This window comes from Rhinatrema bivittatum, chromosome 7 (genome assembly GCF_901001135.1).
Source record: "Rhinatrema bivittatum chromosome 7, aRhiBiv1.1, whole genome shotgun sequence".
Taxonomy (NCBI): domain Eukaryota; kingdom Metazoa; phylum Chordata; class Amphibia; order Gymnophiona; family Rhinatrematidae; genus Rhinatrema; species Rhinatrema bivittatum.
This window is the reverse complement of record NC_042621.1, coordinates 265,282,361-265,302,975: the sequence shown is the minus strand read 5'-3', so window position 1 is coordinate 265,302,975 and position 20,615 is coordinate 265,282,361. Positions and strand designations below refer to the sequence as shown.

Below are 20,615 nucleotides of genomic sequence, written 5' to 3'. Positions count from 1 at the left end.
CTGTCCCCCTCAGCAGCCCAATACAGACAAGGCCAGCCTACATTTGAAGCAGTCTGACACGCTACTGCTCCAGGTGCCACCTCTCTCAGCTTCCCAGCTGCTGCTGCTGACCCAGGCCTAACTTTTGTGACATCCTAGCTAAAAGGGCCAGCAACAGGTAAAATTTTAAAAAAGATTATTTCGAAATAAAACATACTGAGCCAGGCTAACAAAAAAAAAAAGGGGGAGAAGGGGAATGAGAAAGAAGGAAGAGGGGAGGTGCTAGAAAGAGTAGACATGCTAGAAGCAGAGGGGAAGAATTGATAGTAGAGGGAAGAAATGGGAGATGCTGGAACAGAGGTCATTCACATTTTTATCTAGCTCGGTCAATGATTTTGAAAAATTGTAGCCCTTCTCATAAAAGATCTGGGACGCCCTGCACTTGGACCCTTCTCTCCTCCTGCCAAACCTCACCTCCCTTTTACCAAAACCCTTAATATATACATATTCTGGTGCTAGATTGTTACAGTGTTTATATGTGGGGGTCACTGAGGCTCACACAAATATTTATTTACAGTTGCTGCAAAATAAAGCGGCTCACTTGATCTTGGAGAAGATCAAGAAGGGACAGAGTTTCTCCCTATGTTACACTTACTGCATAGATGGCCCAGAGCTGAAAAACTAAATTTAAGTTACTTACAATAGCCTTTCAGACAATGCTTAAATATGTTTGGGAAAAATGGATCTGCTGTTCATCTGGACATATTCTTAGATCTTCACAGGGTTTTTTTCCCTGCCAAATGCTTCTTGTCAGAAAAAATGTGTCAGACTATACTGTGGTTGGTATTTTCAATCATGGCTCCTCAAGTGTGGAATAGTTTACCTTTAGCTAATTTTAATTCTGACCTTATAACAAATGTTTCGGAAGCAAGTAGAACCTTGGCTATTCCATGATGGATGATGATGGTTTGGTGGGGTTTTCATAGTACAAGTTTGGGCTGGTGACTCAGATGGCGATTTTTGCTGATTGTGATTGGCAGCCTTTTTTTTTTTTAATTTGTTTTGATTTTATGCTCTGGTTTGTATACGGTTGAATTTGTTTTTGGATTTGTTGTTTATATAAGTTAATTGTTTTATGTTTGTATGTACATTGGAACCTTTTATTGTTTTTAAACTGATTATGTAGTATATATATATATATATATATATATATATATATATAGCAATCAAAAAACTATTGGCAATATCGTCTCTACCAGTGCTATGAGAAACATATATATAAAAAAAAAACCCTTACATTAACAAATGTATGGGAAACAACTAGCACTTATGTGAATTCAAAAAATATTTCAAAATGATTTATTACTGATAAAGAATCATTACTTTATTTAATAAGTTAATCACCTATCACCATTACACACATTAAATTTTCACATGTCACAAAAAGTACATACACATTAAAATTAGCATAGAGTCCTCTAAAGTATATCCCTCAGTGCTCACCTACTTCTTACCTCGATCTTACCCTAAACGGACCTTGTACAGCCTAATCCCATTGATGTTAACTTAGGTCTTTGTTGATGAATACACCTCTTACATCAAGAACCTCATGTATAAATCTTAAATAATAACCATATATGTTTCCAAAAATCATAAATCCTAGGTGTATTGCATTCATCCAGTTCTTTAATCCATCCCGACAAGGGCCTCGTTTCGCCACTGCTGGCTTCTTCAGGGGAATACTCTTTTTCTAAAGACCCAACATCAACAGTTACCCATGGCTCCCACCTCGTGTCTACAATACATAAAACAGTATTACAGAAAACAAAAAAATTTTTTACATAACAAACATGACTCATACTAAAATATATTTATGCCCAATTTATCAAAGTTGTCCAATTAAATTTAACTTATTTAAAACATTGCATATATTAATATAAAGTGCCTGAATAGTAATAAATCAACTCTGTGATTTATAAAAACTTATCCTAAGTCCCACTCCTACCTAAAATTGAAGGAGCGGACTCAGACACAACACACTCAATTCACTCCAGCTCAATGGCTCCCGTTGTTTATCATGAAAAACTCCCGAATATGAGTGTAATCCTAAAAATTGGTTCAAACAAAAAAATCTTTAGTATTAAACCTTCACTATGAACAATGTTTTAACAAAAACTCACAAAAATTGATTAAATATATTTTACGTCAGGTGTAGTCTTGAGATACTCCCATACTGAAACCAATGTAGTTTTACCTCTTCACTCTGTTAGAAACCCGACTCCCTTGGTATAAACCAGGAGTTTCACTGCCTGGCTCCCGACTCCCTTCGTATGAGCCAGGAGTTTCACTTCCTGGATCTCCTCCTCCTTCACCACACCTATAAAGACCATAAAGTTTATAACCATGCTTTTTGAGGTCACTGCCCTCAATATACAAAACTTTATATAAGATTATACCTTTTTCACATAATCAGTGCTTTCAAAAATGGAGTCGCCATACCGTCAAACTTCAATCTTACTCCTTAAATTGCACGATGAGCAATATATATCCTCTCGAATATGTTCAAACGCTTGCCCAAACTTTCTCGCACGCTATTTACTAGTCTAGATGTAAAACAAGAACCAAATGAACACCCTCAACCACTGTGTTACAATGAGCCTCACCATGATACAACAAAAGCGACAACGCTCACCTTTTCCGTTTTTCCACCATGCGTATCTCCTCAGCGTCTCCCACTGGGGCTTGTACCACCTAACCTGCCCTTTTATACTCCTCCTCTTAATATTAAAGCGACCAATCCGCACACACCTTGAACCACCATACGTATCACCTCAGAGTCTCATAAAAAGGCTCATACCTCCAAACTAACCTGTTATACTCCTCCTCTCCACATTAAAACAACCAAACCACTCCCACACGTTAACATCCACCCGAGCAAAACACTCCCACCTAAAACCACCATACGTATCGCCTCAAAGTCTTATAAAGGGGCTTATACCTCCAAACTATCCTATTATGCTCCTCCTCTCCACATTAAAGCGACCAAACCACTCCTACACTCTAACACCCATCCAATCAAAACACTCCTACCACATTTCTGCAGAACGTTCATATATTTCAACCCCTGCCCAACCCCCTCCCTCAGTCAGACCTTTTATGGCTAGCTCCTATTGCATAAGTCTCTTCTTCTTAAGCTTACCCACGGTATTAACATCCAGCCTGATTATATAAAAAATTATATCTACACCCTGTCAATAAACTATGACCACCATGTAAAACCTTCCATTTAAATACCGAGTCAGACTCAATGCATAGCTTGTTCACAAGTGTAAAAAAATTTTTTTACCTTTTCAAACGACAAATATATTACTCAAGCCAACATTATAAACCAATGAACATCGATTTGCCCCTATTCCTAGCTTACAAAAACGCTTCCCATTCAATTGTTACGTTCAGTCCCCTTGGAGCTGTTGTTTGCCAATAATAAATGAACCTCTGTTCCGTTTGTCTAAGATCCTGGGAAACATGACCACCTCTCCTATTTAGGCGCTGTTGTAAAATGCAAAATTTTAGTTGGTCCTCTGTGTGGCCTTGATCCTGCCAATGTTTGACCAGTGGTGAATCAACTTTACCCGTATGTATACAACTCCTGTGTTGTATAATGCGAGTACGAATTGATAATTTAGTTTGACCAATATATAATTTTTGGCAGGGGCATATAATAACAACCCCCTCCCTCTGACTGAGGGAGGGGGTTGGGCAGGGGTTGAAATATATGAACATTCTGCAGAAATGTGGTAGGAGTGTTTTGATTGGATGGGTGTTAGAGTGTAGGAGTGGTTTGGTCGCTTTAATGTGGAGAGGAGGAGCATAATAGGATAGTTTGGAGGTATAAGCCCCTTTATAAGACTTTGAGGCGATACGTATGGTGGTTTTAGGTGGGAGTGTTTTGCTCGGATGGATGTTAACGTGTGGGAGTGGTTTGGTTGTTTTAATGTGGAGAGGAGGAGTATAACAGGTTAGTTTGGAGGTATGAGCCTTTTTATGAGACTCTGAGGTGATACGTATGGTGGTTCAAGGTGTGTGCGGATTGGTCGCTTTAATATTAAGAGGAGGAGTATAAAAGGGCAGGTTAGGTGGTACAAGCCCCAGTGGGAGACGCTGAGGAGATACGCATGGTGGAAAAACGGAAAAGGTGAGCGTTGTCGCTTTTGTTGTATCATGGTGAGGCTCATTGTAACACAGTGGTTGAGGGTGTTCATTTGGTTCTTGTTTTACATCTAGACTAGTAAATAGCGTGCGAGAAAGTTTGGGCAAGCGTTTGAACATATTCGAGAGGATATATATTGCTCATCGTGCAATTTAAGGAGTAAGATTGAAGTTTGACGGTATGGCGACTCCATTTTTGAAAGCACTGATTATGTGAAAAAGGTATAATCTTATATAAAGTTTTGTATATTGAGGGCAGTGACCCCTCAAAAAGCATGGTTATAAACTTTATGGTCTTTATAGGTGTGGTGAAGGAGGAGGAGATCCAGGAAGTGAAACTCCTGGCTCATACGAAGGGAGTCGGGAGCCAGGCAGTGAAACTCCTGGTTTATATCAAGGGAGTCTGGTTTCTAACAGAGTGAAGAGGTAAAACTACATTGGTTTCAGTATGGGAGTATCTCAAGACTACACCTGACGTAAAATATATTTAATCAATTTTTGTGAGTTTTTGTTAAAACATTGTTCATAGTGAAGGTTTAATACTAAAGATTTTTTTGTTTGAACCAATTTTTAGGATTACACTCATATTCGGGAGTTTTTCATGATAAACAATGGGAGCCATTGAGCTGGAGTGAATTGAGTGTGTTGTGTCTGAGTCCGCTCCTTCAATTTTAGGTAGGAGTGGGACTTAGGATAAGTTTTTATAAATCACAGAGTTGATTTATTACTATTCAGGCACTTTATATTAATATATGCAATGTTTTAAATAAGTTAAATTTAATTGGACAACTTTGATAAATTGGGCATAAATATATTTTAGTATGAGTCATGTTTGTTATGTAAAAAATTTTTTTGTTTTCTGTAATACTGTTTTATGTATTGTAGACACGAGGTGGGAGCCATGGGTAACTGTTGATGTTGGGTCTTTAGAAAAAGAGTATTCCCCTGAAGAAGCCAGCAGTGGCGAAACGAGGCCCTTGTCGGGATGGATTAAAGAACTGGATGAATGCAATACACCTAGGATTTATGATTTTTGGAAACATATATGGTTATTATTTAAGATTTATACATGAGGTTCTTGATGTAAGAGGTGTATTCATCAACAAAGACCTAAGTTAACATCAATGGGATTAGGCTGTACAAGGTCCGTTTAGGGTAAGATCGAGGTAAGAAGTAGGTGAGCACTGAGGGATATACTTTAGAGGACTCTATGCTAATTTTAATGTGTATGTACTTTTTGTGACATGTGAAAATTTAATGTGTGTAATGGTGATAGGTGATTAACTTATTAAATAAAGTAATGATTCTTTATCAGTAATAAATCATTTTGAAATATTTTTTGAATTCACATAAGTGCTAGTTGTTTCCCATACATTTGTTAATGTAAGGGTTTTTTTTTGATATATATATATATATATATATATACACACACACACAAAAAAAGTGTGTGTATGTATGTATATTTTTTAATTACTGTTCTGGCTTCTGTTCACCAAAAGAAACTCAGATATGTACCTGGAAAGCAACAAGTTGCTACCAATTTTCTCCTATTTTTTCCTCTATATAACCTAGATAAATTCCTGGGAAAAACAAAATACAAACTGAAAATGAAGGTGTCTAAACATAAAATGGAAACAGAATGTGAAAGCAGATAGGGCTGGTAAGGGCCATTTAGTCTGCACAACTGAATTCCGGTAGCAATGTCTTGCCCAAGTTCTCACTTTTATGCCTAAGAATACTCTGCTTATTCCATGCTTACTTGATTCTGCAAGTATGAATGTGGCTGTGTGCAAGCCTGGTAAGTATAAGAACAGATAAATAAGAAAACCACCAGACATACTTGTATCCACTTCTGAAGCAGGAGTAGGTAATGGAGTTTCCTACTCACAATCTCCATCTTAATCAGCTTTCTGAGGGGTATTTTTACAGAAAAGAAGTGATTTTATTATTTGGGGTGTGTCAGCATGGGAATAGTATGGATTTTTTTAAAAAGCCAAACACCTAGAGATGAAAACCTGTTCTGGAAACAGCAATCCTTTGCTACCTTATTTTCTACCTTAAGGAACTGATGGGGTGATGTAGTAAGCCACACTGAGCCTACTGTGGGTTTTTAATTGTATTTTAAAATGGGGTTTTCAGCACTAACCTGGCCCAGGTATGAAGTAAGGAATTTAGTACCATGAAAACCTGTGACAAAGTTAGCACATCTGATGCAAACTGCAGGGTAATAAGCTTTATTAGCTGTTATCCTGCAATACAAGGGGGCACGCTAGTGGGGGACCTGCCCAGTGCATCTCTTTTTACCATGGGAAATTAACTCCTACCTCTAATCGGGTGTTACAACTTCCCACTGTAAAGAAGAGGGCACCATACCTCACTCGGACAGGCTGGGCCAGGTCAGCTGAGTGGGTCAGCCTGAAAAGTCCTCCTCCCTCCCCAGCCTACCAAACTCCTCCCTTTCATGTTAAATCAGCAGACCATGAAGGAGTGAATAAATTAATATTAAGTATGACACTTAATATTAATTTGTTCAATGCTTTACTCTTCACCTATTGGGCCCCTCCACTGTCACATGTCAGTGAAAGGATTCTAAAAGGGGACTGGGTCCTTTCACTGAAATGTTACCATGGATGGACCAAACCGCTGTCAGTGAAGGAACCCATGAGTGGTTCCTACGTGGCTAGGGGGGATTTGGAGAACTCAGCATTGACTCCTGTTCTATTTGCACTCATTAGCTTCCTGCAAGGACCGCTTTTTTTTTTTTTTTTTTAAACATGTACATTAAATGAAATCTCTGCTAAAATCTAACTCCGATTTTTTTATGGGTTTTATCACATTAGCCCCATCATTCTTACTAGTGTAAATCATACTTTATTTGTACACCACTAAAATGATAAAGGGGATGGAACAGCTCCTATGAGGAAAGACTAAAGAGGTTAGGACTGTTCAGCTTGGAGAAGAGACGGTTGAGTGGGGATATGATAGAGGTGTTTAAAATCATGAGAGGTCTAGAACGGGTAGATGTGAATCAGTTATTTACTCTTTCAGGTAATAGGACTAGGGGGCACTCCATGAAGTTAGCATGTGGCACATTTAAAACTAATCGGAGAACGTTCTTTTTCACTCAACGCACAATTAAACTCTGGAATTTGTTGTCAGGGGATGTGATCGGTGCAGTTAGTATAGCTTGGTTTAAAAAAGGTTTGGATAAGTTCTTGGAGGAGAAATCCATTACCTGCTATTAATTAAGCTGACTTAGAAAATAGCCACTGCTATTACTAGCATGAGTAGAATGGGATAGACTTAGTTTTTGGGTACTTGCCAGGTTCTTATGGCCTGGATTGGCCACTGTTGGAAACAGGATGCTGGGCTTGATGGACCCTTAGTCTAACTCAATATGGCATGTTCTCATGATTCTATTTCTCAGGTGGACAGCATAGCCTAACTGTCATTTTAACTACTATTTAAGAACCTATAAACAAATGCTCTCAAATAGCAAATAAAACATCTTAAAATCACCATGGGTAATTTATTTATAAGGTGAGATCAAATAAACAAAGCATTACTAACATTTTTCTCCAAATAAAATGAGTTTCAGTGATTTAAAGGAATATTAGGACTGATAAAATGGAAATTACTTTGTTTACCACCATGCTCCAACAACAAAGATAAGCAAAATAAAGCAACCAGCTCAGCATGATGCAGGTGTAATTCTGTTTTTAATCTGCATATCTTTGCTACTGCAGCAAATAAGTGGTAGCTATTGGACAGCAGCACACTAAAAACTTACTTTCATTAATAAATGCATATTGTAATGTTGCACAATTAGGTGCATTTCAGCCCCAACAAAGCTGCTACCAGGGTTGCGGCAGCTGCCACCAGCACCCTCCTCTCCCCCAGGAAATCTCTGTAGGTTATGGTGAGAGGAATGTGTGGACCGAGCCTACTCAGGCCACCCTTCACTATACCTGTCCTGACACATGCATATAGAGGGATGAAAGAGGCACGTTTGATGGTTAAACAACCCAAAAGTTAAAGAAAGGCAAGACCTATCTAAAGAGATGGCAACAAATAACACTAAGTTAGGATAACTTGATTTCTCTCTTTACAAGATTTTCAAAGTTTCAATTTTATTAGCCATGACAGTGCCACACTGCCAGGGTAAGAATGAAGAGGATGATTTTTAAAGCCATTTCCCCAAGTAAACTAGTCTGAAAACTGTCCTCATTCCATTTTGTTTAAAAAGTATATATGATCTTTCATAGTGCATGTACCTTTAGTCAGGCTATGAAGCTTTTTCAGGTCAAGTGGGGGTGAGGAGAAGAACAAAACACATACATGACATTTTCAATAGTGCACATGCTACTTTATCCCTCTCAGCCACAAACACAAAAGAACAGGAGCAAAGTAGTACACACCTGTTTTTAACATGCATACTACACCTGTTGTGTTCCTCTTTGAAAATCAGTGTAAAGTACCCATGCTAAGAGTGACCAGGTACTTTGCAAGCATATGGGCCATTTGACAACTTCCCCTATAGGGCTCTGTGTGGATGCAAGACCAGCAGAGAATACAGCACAGGTTAAAGGGATAAAGCATAGAATAAGAGGGTCAAGGCTAATGAAATATTGGTAGAGCGGTTGTAGTAAGGAGGAAGTTGTACAGCACCTGCACTTACACTATGCTTGGTTCTATCACTCTTGCTTTCTCTAACAAAAAAAAGATTGCCCTAAAAAGAGAGACTAAAAAGACAACGAGGACAGTGCCTGCAAAATATCTAGACCGCAAGACACCAGTCCCCAAAACTTGCAGCTTCCTGAAACACTTGTCAAGCGTTCAAACTATTCGTGCAGCAGATATACATCATGCACTGCTCAAGTGCAAGCAAGGACAAGTGAGGATTCTTTAAAAAAAAAACCAAAAAAACTTTCTACTCGCCCAGAAAGCATTTTTCACCATAAAAAGCAGTGAACTAGCAAAAGAAACGTGAAATCGCGTAAAGAAAGGGCGAACACTGGCTTGTACGGTCCACCCTGGGCCGGTAGTGAGAGGAGTACCACCACTAGAATTAAGAAGGAAATACGACTTTTATTCTCTGTCAACCCCACGGTTTTCATCTGGCAAGGCAAAACAAAGCAGTTTCTCCCCCTTTTCAGCTAAAGATGGATATGAGAGACCCCAGCTCTTTTTTTCTTTTGTCTGCAAAGACCATAAAAAGCGGCGGAATGCAAGTTACGAGGCGCTCTGCTCCCAAGCAAGAAAGATCGCTTAAGTCCAGTCACTTTTGTTTCCTCTCCTTCATAAACAGTACAAAGGAACCCAGCAAGCATTCATTCATTCATTCAACTTTACTTCAGTTTGGCCCTTGAAATCCCTTCCTGCCCTCCCGGATAATTCGTTTTTCTTCCAAGTGACAGCAATCTTGGTGTAAATAAGGCCCCTTTCCCTTTTATCAGCAGCACACAAACTGTGCCCCCTTCTCCTATCAGCACTGCACAAACGCCAAACAAAAATTACTAACGCGTTTATAAATGAGACGTCTTCCATGCTGTTTGCACTTATTGATTTGCTTCATTCTGTCTTTTTTTTTTTTTAAGGATTCCAGATCCACTATTAATCTCCGAATTGGCTTTTCAATACAAAAGCACATGCGATCTGAAAGTGCAACCTCCTTAGCATCAGCTTTCTATCCTTGCGCCTTTTTCCATTCACAACAAAACCATTCGCTTTTATATAAACACACACACAACCCATGCTAGATTCAAAAGTATAAATGTACTCACCTGGGGAAGAAGTCTTGGGTTCTTAGGCTGTTTATTTGAAGATTGTGTTTTAAAAAAAAATGGTTTAAAAGACGCAAAATTTAAAACATTGTTCTCTCTCTCCCTTCTACCAACCAAAGAAAAAGTTACAATACAAATTATAGATATTATATACAAATATAAATAAGCGTTGAGATTTAAAAAAAAAAAAAAAAAAAGAGGGGGGTAATACTGGGTCTTCAAGCCAGGAGTAAAAATAAAAAAAGAGAGGTGCAGTCTAGTGTCAGCTGAGGCCTAGCGGAGCCGCTGGCAGCCTGAGGGGGAAGAGGCAGGCTGGAAGGTGGAGGAAGCCCTTTCTTTGTTTGCAAGGTTCTCCCTGAACAATGGCTGCTGCTCCTCTCCTCTCAAGCAGGAGCAGAGGGTGCCTGCAGGCCCTCTGTTGGGGTATGGATGACTCTCTCACTGCTCCAGCAACAGACACACACACACACACGCCACTCTCCGGGCCCAGAAGCCGCCTCAGGAGGTGGCCCTTCCTCGCGCCCTCCCTCTGCTCCCGGGCGGCTCTTCTCGTCTGAAGGGGGAGGGACTGGCCGCGGTAGCTCACAGGCTGAGGGAGAAAAGAAATACTAAAAAAAAAAAAAAAAAAGAGAGAGAGAGAAAGAGAAAACGAGGTAATGCCTTCCCTCTCCTCTTCGTAAAACCGTAACAACATAGAAACAGAGCTGCTGGGAAAGAAACGTGGGGACGGCTTTGGGACGTTGTTAACTGTGCAGGGGGCGCGGCGGAACAATAAAGTTGTTCTTGTTGTAATTTGCTTTTACGAAAAAAAAAAAAAAATAGAGCGGGAAGGGAACCGTGGGGCGCGCGGAGACTCGCTGACCCTCAGGTGGCCGGTCTCCGCCTCTGGTCTTTGGACGCCAAAATAACCGGCCAGGGCTGATGGATTCCCTCAACATGTGGTGAGCGAGCTCATGAGGCCTGCCGGGAGCCTGCTTGAGAAGAGGAAGTAATGCAGTAGCTGATCTGTTGCTTGTGTCTTTAGTGAAAGCGGGTGAGCTTGTCTCACACTGCTGATAATAACGGGTGGCAAGCGAGCAGAGAGGGTTAGAGGAAAAGGAGGTGGGGGAGGGAAGGAGTGGGAAAAGGAGGGGCGGGCTGGGGGGGGGGGGGGTAAGGAACCAATGGCTGCCTGGACAATTCAAATGGGGAATAGGGATTGGATGTAGGAGCATAGTAGTAAGGGGCAGCCGTTTTTGCTCCTCAGTTGGCGAGGAGACGGCTGAGGCAGCAGGCAAGCAGCTTTTGTGGTGTTTCTGTGAGTGGTTATTAATAAAAAAAATTAAAAAAAAAGTTTTAAATTATCCGAAACAAGAACGGGGTGGCATTGAAAGGTTAATTGGATTAACAGAGTCATAGCCTGGGGATTTTATAGTACCGGGACTGTGCTACGTCTCGTAGAGGGAGGGAGCGTGGCCGCGGTCCTGCGCGAGGCCAGGGGTTGGGCTGCACCGATCCTGCGTTGCCTGTCTTCCTTGTAAGTAAGACTGCTGCTGACATGTCTCCTGGTCAGCTCGCCAGCGGGGAAGGGTTGGGGCCGCACGAGGTTTCCAACGTTTGCAGGGCATAATACCTTGGATCTGACGGTCACCAGTGCTGCGCTGTCCTCAGCCTCTGGCACGGCAGAGCAGGCGATCATGCCGGCAGACTCGGGGGGGGGGGGGGGGGGGGGGGGGGGGGGGGGGGGGGAGAGTTGCCCAGAGTCTGCCGAAGTGGAATTATTCTATCCTCCACAAGTGCTTTCAGTCCAGTGGGGGTAGGGGCGGAGGCAGAGATTTCTATTAATGCCTAGTTTCCTTTCAGATGCTAATGAGTTAACTACTCGAGGCAGAGTATCCCCCCCCCCCCCCCCCCCCGAAGGAAAGGGGGGAGGGTAACCATGGAGATGGGAGGGCGGTTGCTAGCAGGGGGAGGGGCAGCAATAGGAAGGGACAACGAGGCAGCCCTATGAGGGATAATGCAGGGATCCCTTCAAGCACGGGAAAAAAAAGGTGCTGCTCATTTTCAGGCAAAGGCAGGGAGAGGTAGGAAAAAGGGTTGTTTTTTTTTAGAGGCATCCACGATTGGGGTCAGAGCCAAGACAAGTGAATTTACCAGCAATGTGCGAGGGCATGTTCAGGCACAGAGGACAGGTTTTCAATCTAGGACAGCCCCTTTAGTTCCATGTGGTAAGGCAGGCGAGAAAGCTAGTTTAATCACAAGTTCCGTGGGGAGGAGGCAGGGCGCACAGAGTAAGTTACCCAGAGGTATCCAGGAGAGTTCAGGGTTTGATTTAGAGCAGGGTATGTTCAGGGAAGGGAAGCAGGTTATTGAGGATAGGGATTTTGGTGACAGGGGAAATTTTGGAGGATGGCCAGATTGGTATGGTAAGGAGTCATGCAGGGGTATGGTACCGAGTTTGGGTCCAGTGGGGTTGTATGGGAGTGAGGGGTATAGAAAAGGGGGTCAATTTCCTAGCAGGGGTGGTTTTGAGGGCAGAGTAAGGCATGAGGTGTCAGAAGGGAGTTTAGGTAGGGAAAGGGGGGCATCTTTTCTTGCAGGACCTGAAGAGGAGGTGATGCCTGGAACTTCGAGGCAAGAGGCCTGGCGGGACAGGGAGTTTGCAGGACCGATGACAGGTCAAGACAGCGGTAGTTCCAGAAGGGGAGGATGGCATTCTGCATCCGGGCAAGAAAAGGAGGTTCCAGTGGAAGCAGGTGAGAAAGAGGCAAAGGGTAAGAAAAGGAAGGTTAAAAGAAAAAGTGAGGGAGTATCATCCAGTTCCTCATCTAGTTCAACCGATTCTTCAGAGGACTCCTCTGATTCGGGGCCAAATTACAAGGAAGTATTGTGGGAGGGGCCTCAGCATGGGGTAGGGCAATCAGCGGGTGCTACATTAGCGGAATTGTGGGAAGGAGTACCGAGAAAACTCCGCAGACGCATTCGCAAGAGGAAGTATGTGAATATTTTTAGGCTGTTGGAAGGGAGAAGGGGATCTAAGAAGAGTAGAAAGAAGGATAAGAAGAAGAATAAGAAGTCCGGGGGCCCTCGGGTAACTAAGAATATAGTGAATTGGGTGAGAGGATTTTTGCGTTTGGCCAGTGTGGTGGGTCATTATGATCCATCGCAATACGGAGCGATGCTGTCATATGCTGACAGCATACTTGGAGCGTTCCGGGATTATGAGGGTTGGGCATGGCTCAACTACGATGAAAAATTCCGGGATAAGATGGAGGGCAGTAGAGTAATGTCTTGGGGTTCACAAGATATCAACTTGTGGTTAACCCAAATGACAGGCAAGGGGTCCAGGGGTTTCAAGAGTGTTGGACAAGGTAATAGTAGTTTGGGTGGCGTTGCAGGGGCTAGCGGGGTAAGTGGGGCAGTTGGCTCCTTTCGTGCTGGAGGACCAGTTAGTAAAGGCAATACAGGAAGTAAGGCAATCGCAGGAGGGAATGACGTTTGTTGGCGGTATAACAAAGCAGCCTGTTTATTCCTGGATTGCAAGTTCCGACATGCATGTTCCATGTGTGGAGGTCCACATGCAGCCTCTAAATGTGCACAGGGTGCAAGCGGAACTCATAGCAGAGGGGGAAAAGTTTAAGGATTTGAGCAGCAAGGCGGACTCGCCAGTGGCTTTGCATGCCATGCTATACTGGTTGAGGCAGTATCCTAAGAAGGAAGTGGCTAGGTTCTTGTATAAAGGGTTTTTAGAGGGTTTCGTCATCCTGTACCAGGGTCCAGGAAAAGGGGAGGGGGGAAGGAACGCAAAGTCTGCTATTAAGCATGCTGGGATTGCTAGGGAAAAAATATGGGCAGAAGTTAATTTAGGGAGAGTGGCAGGGCCGTTGGTATCGCCGCCATACGTCAATATGCACTTGTCTCCGGTTGCAGTAATACCAAAAAAGGAACAGGGTAAGTTTCAAATGATTCTGAACTTATCGTACCCAAAGGGCAGGTCAGTGAATGATTTTATACCTAAGGAGTTTTGTTCAGTGCGTTACGCTTCTTTCGATGAAGCAGTTAGTTTAGTTAAACAGGCGGGAAAGGGAGCATTGTTAGCAAAAGCAGATATAGAATCCGCTTTTAGGTTGTTGCCTATACATCCTAGCAGTTTTCCTTTGTTGGGGTTCCAGTTTGAGGATCAGTATTATATAGATAAGTGTTTGCCAATGGGTTGTGCAGTGTCGTGTGCATTTTTTGTTTAGCACATTTTTGCAGTGGGTTGTTGAGCAGAGTACAGGCATGGGAGGGATGTTGCATTACCTAGATGATTTTTTTCTTTGTGGGACCAGCTAAGTCAAATTTATGTCAGAGGCTATTAGATGTTTTTTTGCAAGTAGCTGCTGCTTTCGGAGTACCAATTGCGAGTAATAAAACGGAGGGCCCAGTCCCTAGGCTCATCTTTTTGGGGATTGAACTCGATTCGGAAGCTTTAGAGTCACGTTTGCCAGAAGAGAAAGTTATGAGACTGAAAGGGTTGGTGCAGAGGGTACGCAGGGCTTCTAAGGTCACATTAAGGCAGATGCAAGCTTTAATTGGGGCACTGAACTTTGCGTGTCGAGTAATTCCTATGGGAAGGGCGTTTATTAGACGGTTATCCAGTACCACGGTGGGGCTTAGGGCCAGTCATCACTATATTAGGGTGACACGTAGGGTAAAGGACAAATTAGGTGTGTGGGAGGTTTTCCTGAAATCATTCAATGGGGTATGCATTATGCAGGGTGCGGAGGTATCAAATTGGGATATAGAGCTTTTCTCAGATGCAGCGGGAGGGTTGGGGTTTGGAGTATACTTTCAAGGTAACTGGTGTGCAGAGAGGTGGCCAGAGGAATGGAGGGATGAAGGGTTGATTAAGAACATCAATTTCTTGGAATTATTCCCGATAGTAGTAGCACTGAGCATTTGGGGAAAGAAGTTAGTAAATAAGAAAGTTTTATTATGGTGCGATAACTTGGGAGTGGTGCAGGTGATTAATAGACAGTCAGCGAAATGTCCGAGAGTGTCGGAGTTGTTGAGGGAGTTAGTTTTCCTATGTTTAAAATGTAATGTAACTATTAGAGCGAGACATGTGCCAGGCGAACATAATGTAATTGCTGATGCACTTTCTCGTTTCAAGTGGCAAGAATTCAGAAAGCTAGCGCCTGGAGCAAATTTGGAAGGGGATCCGTTCCCGGCACACCTGTGGCAACTGGGCCGGGTGAGGCATGGACGCTGATAAGGAAATCACTGGCACCGGCAACATGGGAATCGTATTTGAGTGGTTATAGGGTAGTGACCCAGTATTTGGAGACAAGGGGATGGACGGGAGGCCCTGTGGAGGACGGGGTTTTAGTACAATTCATATTGTGGGCAAGACATAGGGGATATTCGTTATCTGTGCGTTTGTACATTGCAGGGTTCTCTTTTTTCCAAAAGTTAAATGGTTGGGGAAATCCGGCTACGAGCTTTATGGTCAAAAGGGTTTTGGTAGGGTGGAAAAGGGAGAGGGGATGTATGCCAGATAGGAGGCTTCCCATCAGATATGAGGATCTGTTCATTATAGTTGGGCATTTGGGAATGGTGTGTTGGTCAGATTATGAGGTACTGCTGTTTCAGACAGCTTTTGTGCTGGCATTCTTTGGTGCAATGCGAGTTAGGGAGCTAGTGGCAAATTCTAAAAAGAATGCAGAAGGAACAGGACTCATGGTAAAGAACGTTTGGGTGGGTAATAAGGGTGTGACGATTTGTATACATCATTCAAAAGTTGACCAGCAGGGAAAGGGTCATTTTGTAACTTTGGAGACAGCAAGAGATAGGCAGGTGTGTCCGGTGCGAAATATCCAGAATTTCCTGGAGGTGCGACCAAAAGTGGGGGGTTCCTTTTTGGTGCATAAGGATGGATCGCCTTTGACGGTTTATCAATTTGTGCATGTGTTAAAAAAGAGTGATAAGTATTTTGGGATGGAAGACAGAGTGTTATACCTCGCATTCGTTTAGGATAGGTGCGGCGACATCGGCGGCTGAGAGAGGACTTTCTAAGGAAAAAATACAAGCCATAGGACGGTGGAAGTCGCAAGCTTTTTTGTCTTACGTGAGACAGGGTTGGTAAAAAAAAAAAAAAAAGTATAGGAGGGGTGGGTGAGATTTAAGATAGGAGGTATTAACATTGTGTTTTCTTACAGAATTGCGGGTGCGACGGGGGGATCAGGAATGTGCCTGGGTCGTGGGCCATTCTTTCGTGCATTGGGCCCATCACAGAGCGGAGAGGAGGCCATATGGATCGAATCTCTACCTGGAAGAGCTGCAATGAGCATCAAATGGTTTAGTTGGCGGGGAATGAAGTGGGACGGATTATTAACTTTCTTGCAACAGTGTGTTATGGAGAATGGGGTGCCACAAATTTTGTTAATACATTTGGGGGGGGAATGATATTGGCAAGTGGTCATGTAAGGAAATGGTGTCCAAGATCAGGAAGGATTTTGCGACCATTATGAATGGGATGCCGCACACTGTGTTAGGGTGGTTGGACATAATTGTGAGGTATCAGTGTTTAGATTCCCCAATCTGGTACAGGGGAGTTTGAAAGCTGAACAAGCAAATTGGGAAGTGGTTGGAGAGACAGGGGGGGGGGGGGTTTGGGTGAAGCATGAGTGGTCCAGGGAAGTTATTCCAGGTTTATTTAGGTCTGGTGGGGTGCATTTGTCGGACGTTGGTATCGATTTATTTAATAACACGTTGCAGGAAGGATTAGAGCAGGTTATTGCCAGAATAGAGGGCCGCAGTGGGGGGGGAACAATGACAACGGAGGTTGTTATTGTTCTATGGCGGAAAACCCGAGCCCTAATGTTGGTGATTTGATTGTATTGTTAAAAGGTATGCGCGGCGGGGGGGGGGGGGGGGGCAGAATCTTGTGTAGCGTGGGGGCTGCTACATGAGATGGCCAATGAGCAAGAGGGGGACTGATGCTCAGAGGCCCTGTCGCTTACTCACGCTGGGACGCGTGGTAAGAGATGTGGAGGACACAGGCAGAGCTCTACCACTGGACGAGGTGGGGGGCATGTTAAGAACAATGTTACAAAGGGGTGGGGGGGGGATGTTTAGCTTTGTATTAATGTTTAGGGGGCTCGGGTCTTGTTGAAATAAACTGCGGCCTTTATTTAACCAAACAAACGAGGTGTGTCTTTTTTGGTAAGGATGTAAGGGGGAGGATGGCGAAAGGAAAAGTGAGTCTTGCCTCTCCCAGTTACTAGGTTCTGCCCACTTAAAGCAGCAGTACACGCCACATTGACAGAATGTTTCAAGCCAAAGAACATTCAAAACATAAAATAAATATTATGAATCTTGTTAAATCTGCAATTTAAAGTCTGAATACAACATCTCTACCTCCTTTTGGTTTATCCCTCATCACATTTTAGGCCTTATTTACTAAGGCTTTTTTTTTCCAGTTATGTATTTATGGGACAGAAACTTATCAAATCACATCCTTTACTATCAGATATGTAGAAACACCATGTGCTCTTTATTAGAGCGAAGGTTCAAGGGCTCATTTAGCCACCAAGTACCAGAGGGGTTAAATTTAACAGTCATCACCTAAAGTGGGAGAAAGGTTGTAAGCATAACAAAAGCTGTATGCCTTTTACTCCAAAAAAAAATGTGTACCAATTTAGGGAAGACCTAGGAATTGAATTGAACCGGCAAAAGCAAGACAGACAGCAGTAGGGTCCTAGAAAGGTGAACTGATAAGTGACTGCTCTTCGTGTTACTGCTCCTTTACTAGGGGTAATATCCTCAATGTGGACACATGCAGGTTTTGTTGGTAAAATATTAAACACAAGACATGCCAGACGACTAAAGTTTGTAAAAATTTACTTTTTAAAAAAAACATTTTCTCCACTTAATTTCGTTCCTCTAATGCATTTTCACTGTATTAAGGTCTTTCCCTATTTTTCATAGTAAATGATAGCAAATAAAGATCAAAACGGCCAATCCACTCTGCCCAGCAAGGTCTTCAGGTTTGCGATTCTGGTTCCATACAGATTACCCATACAGATTCTTGCTTAGGATTGTAACTGCCACTGCATACAGATTACCCCAATACAGAAAAGTTACCCCAGTGCTTAATTTTTATCCTGTTGCTACTAGTAATCCTCTGTGTTTATCCCACATCTTTTCAAATTCCATTACCATTTTATTTTACCACTTCCTTCAGGAGGGCATTCCAAGCCTCTGTCACCCTTTTGGTAAAAAAATATTTCCTGATGTTGTTTCTGAATCTAACCCTCTAGAGTTTTATAACATGATCCCTAGTTCTACAGATTCCTTTCCCTTGGAACAGATTTGTTTCTTGTGCATTTTTAATAACTTCCTGACATTTAGATTCTGTATCATATCCCCCCCCCCCCCCCCCCATCTCTCCTCAATCTAGAGTATACATATACTTTACTAGGGGTAATATCCTCAAACATGCAGGTTTTGTTGATAAAATATTAAACACAAGACATGCCAGACTATAGTTTGTAAAATTTTCTTTTTTAAAAAACATTTTTTCCTTTTAATTTCCTTCCTCTAATGCATTTTCACTGTATTAAGGTCTCATTTCATATGTCTTTTGATGAAGACCCTACACCATGTTGGTTACTTTTCTCTGGACCACTTCTATCCTCTATCCTTTTTGAGATACAGCCTCCAGAATTGAACATAGTACTCCAGGTGAAGCCTCACCAGTGACCTATACAGGGGCATCATCACCTCCTTTTTCCTGCTGGTAATTTCCCTCTCTATGCAGCCTAGAAGCCTTCTGGCCCTAGTCACCACTATGTTACCCTGCTTTGCCTTGTTCAGATTCATCAGACACTCTCACACCAAGGTCTCTCGCCCTCATTACATACTACTCCTTTGGGTTTCTGAACCCCAAATGCATCACTTTGCATTTTTTTGGCACAGAAACTACTGCCAAGCATTTGACCACTTTTCAAGCTTTCTTAAATCACTTCTTATTCTCTCTTCTCCACTAGGGGTGTCATCTGAAAAAAACCAACTTTCCCTTCTAACCTTTCCGCAATATTATTCACAAAGATATTGAATAGGACTGGCACTCAATCGCCTCTCTCCCCTTAGAGTGACTTCCACGTATCACTAATCCTGTCCATGACCTTGTGACTCACTCCTAGGCGGCTCATTTTATTCATGAGCTCCTATGTGGGATAGTATCAAAAAATTTGCTGTAATCCAAGCAGGGTTGGTGCAAGGGAGTTAGGTGCTATAGGCAAACCTTATAGCCTTGTGCTTTCCCTGTCCCTTCCCACACACAATTAAAAATTATGCATTATAATAGATTTTATATGAAAAAGAACATTCCAAATATAGTCTTTGTAGGTAAGACTATCACTTACAACAACATATATATTATATTTACATATACTGCTGTGGTGCCAATCAGAAAATCCTGCAAAACCACAAAAAAGATACTTGGGGCCCATATGGTATTAGCCCTATTGTAACACATGTTGTTTGGGGGCTTGGGCCTTAGAAAGCCATGAGTAAATTGAATTTCAATTATAATATAATAAACCTCTCATATCAAAACAGCACTAACTGCCAGCACTGAAATAGTATTAACCCTACCTATGAAGAGGCAATATTGCAAATTTTACACTAGGCCCTAAACACCAATACATCTGTTAGGAAAACAGAACAAGCCAGGCTGCTATATATACTAACAGAATACCTCACCTTAGTAACACTGGCAGATCACAGACAGATCCTCACCAGATACAGAACAAAGAGACCATAAAAGTATAAACAGAAGAGTACAGATAAAAAATGAACTCGAAACTGCAACAAGTCAGATTCTAATCTGTATACAGTGTAACAATGGAAAAACAGAATAAACACCATTCCTCATAGATCAAACAAAATTAAGAAATATAAAACATTAATAGTAAAATCACATTAATAAAAAAAAAAAAGTAAAACTGAATGAACAGAACATTTCATTAAAAACGTTTTAGGAAATTTTTAAAAATTTCCCAAAACAAAATATTAAAAGAGCAGACACATCAAATAAGACCCAATCATTAAAAATAATAAGGATTTAAAAATGCCCCACTCTTCATACCTGTGACCTTTTGATTATAAAGCAAGTTCCAGATCAGAGGGTCTTTTATATGAGGCCAGAGTGGGTAGGCTCAGAAGTATAGAAAGGATGGTAGATGCATGGAACAATCTCACAAATGGAAGTAGTGGGGGCAAAAACATTTACAGAATTCAAAAAAGCATAGTATAAGCACAAAAATCATTAGTGGTGATGAAGACTTATTTAATTAAGGTCAATAAAACTGTAAAACCTGCTATGCTGCTTTTCCTCCCATCCCCTGCTACTGCTACAGCCGTGGATTGGACAGCAGAGCTGCCAGCTCCTGTGACCCATGCTCAGGCCTGGATTTACGCATAGGCAACATAAGCAAATAACTAGGGCATCAAAGTTTGAAGGCGCCAAATTTCCAGGCCAAAGAGAAGCCTGCTTCTGCTTGCTATAGGACCAGGTGCTGGCACAGCTTCAAAGGAGGCAGAATGCTCTGATGGGATTAAGGGTGCCAAAATCTTAAATCTGGCCCTGCCTGTCTCTAGCTCTATGGGTATGTGTGT

General features: G+C 42.1%; 2 protein-coding genes and 1 long non-coding RNA gene across 16 annotated transcripts in view; 1 reads left to right on the top strand and 2 right to left on the bottom strand.

Annotated features, from left to right (window-relative positions):
* The window catches only part of LDB1 (LIM domain binding 1), a 308,817-nt gene that overhangs the window by 157,775 nt on the left and 130,427 nt on the right, over positions 1–20,615 (bottom strand). The window contains exon 1 of one of the 11 annotated variants that reach the window (XM_029610200.1): positions 11,584–11,608. The exons of 8 other annotated variants lie outside the window; for them this stretch is intronic. The gene's annotated coding sequence lies outside the window, so the exon portion shown is untranslated. Of the gene's footprint in view, positions 1–9,971; positions 10,131–11,583; positions 11,609–20,615 lie in introns of those variants that run through there. 2 more of the 11 variants (XM_029610201.1, XM_029610199.1) reach the window with 2 other exon arrangements.
* Positions 1,387–2,593, bottom strand: LOC115095890. The gene is made up of 4 exons (XR_003857902.1): positions 2,436–2,593; positions 2,234–2,356; positions 1,985–2,085; positions 1,387–1,774 (listed from the first exon to the last, which is right to left on the bottom strand). It is a non-coding gene; the product is annotated as an uncharacterized LOC115095890 (long non-coding RNA).
* LOC115095888 lies at positions 11,224–17,126 on the top strand. 4 transcript variants are annotated; one of them, XM_029610189.1, is made up of 3 exons: positions 11,224–12,706; positions 15,106–15,186; positions 16,151–17,126. In XM_029610189.1, the coding sequence occupies exons 1-3, from the start codon at positions 11,968–11,970 to the stop codon at positions 16,276–16,278; spliced, it is 948 nt and encodes a 315-aa protein (XP_029466049.1). In that variant the 5' UTR covers positions 11,224–11,967; the 3' UTR covers positions 16,279–17,126. The 4 variants fall into 3 exon arrangements, 3 of the variants coding, with proteins under 3 accessions (XP_029466049.1, XP_029466047.1, XP_029466048.1); XR_003857901.1 differs by having other exon boundaries at positions 11,224–15,186; XM_029610187.1 differs by having other exon boundaries at positions 15,106–17,126.

Coding starts and splice junctions, on each gene's coding strand:
- LOC115095888 (XM_029610187.1), top strand. CDS start 11,968: ATGCAGGGATCCCTTCAAGCACGGGAAAAAAAAGGTGCTGCTCATTTT. Junction 12,707..15,105: donor GGAGGTTCCAGTGGAAGCAG/GTGAGAAAGAGG, acceptor TCTCGTTTCAAG/TGGCAAGAATTCAGAAAGCT.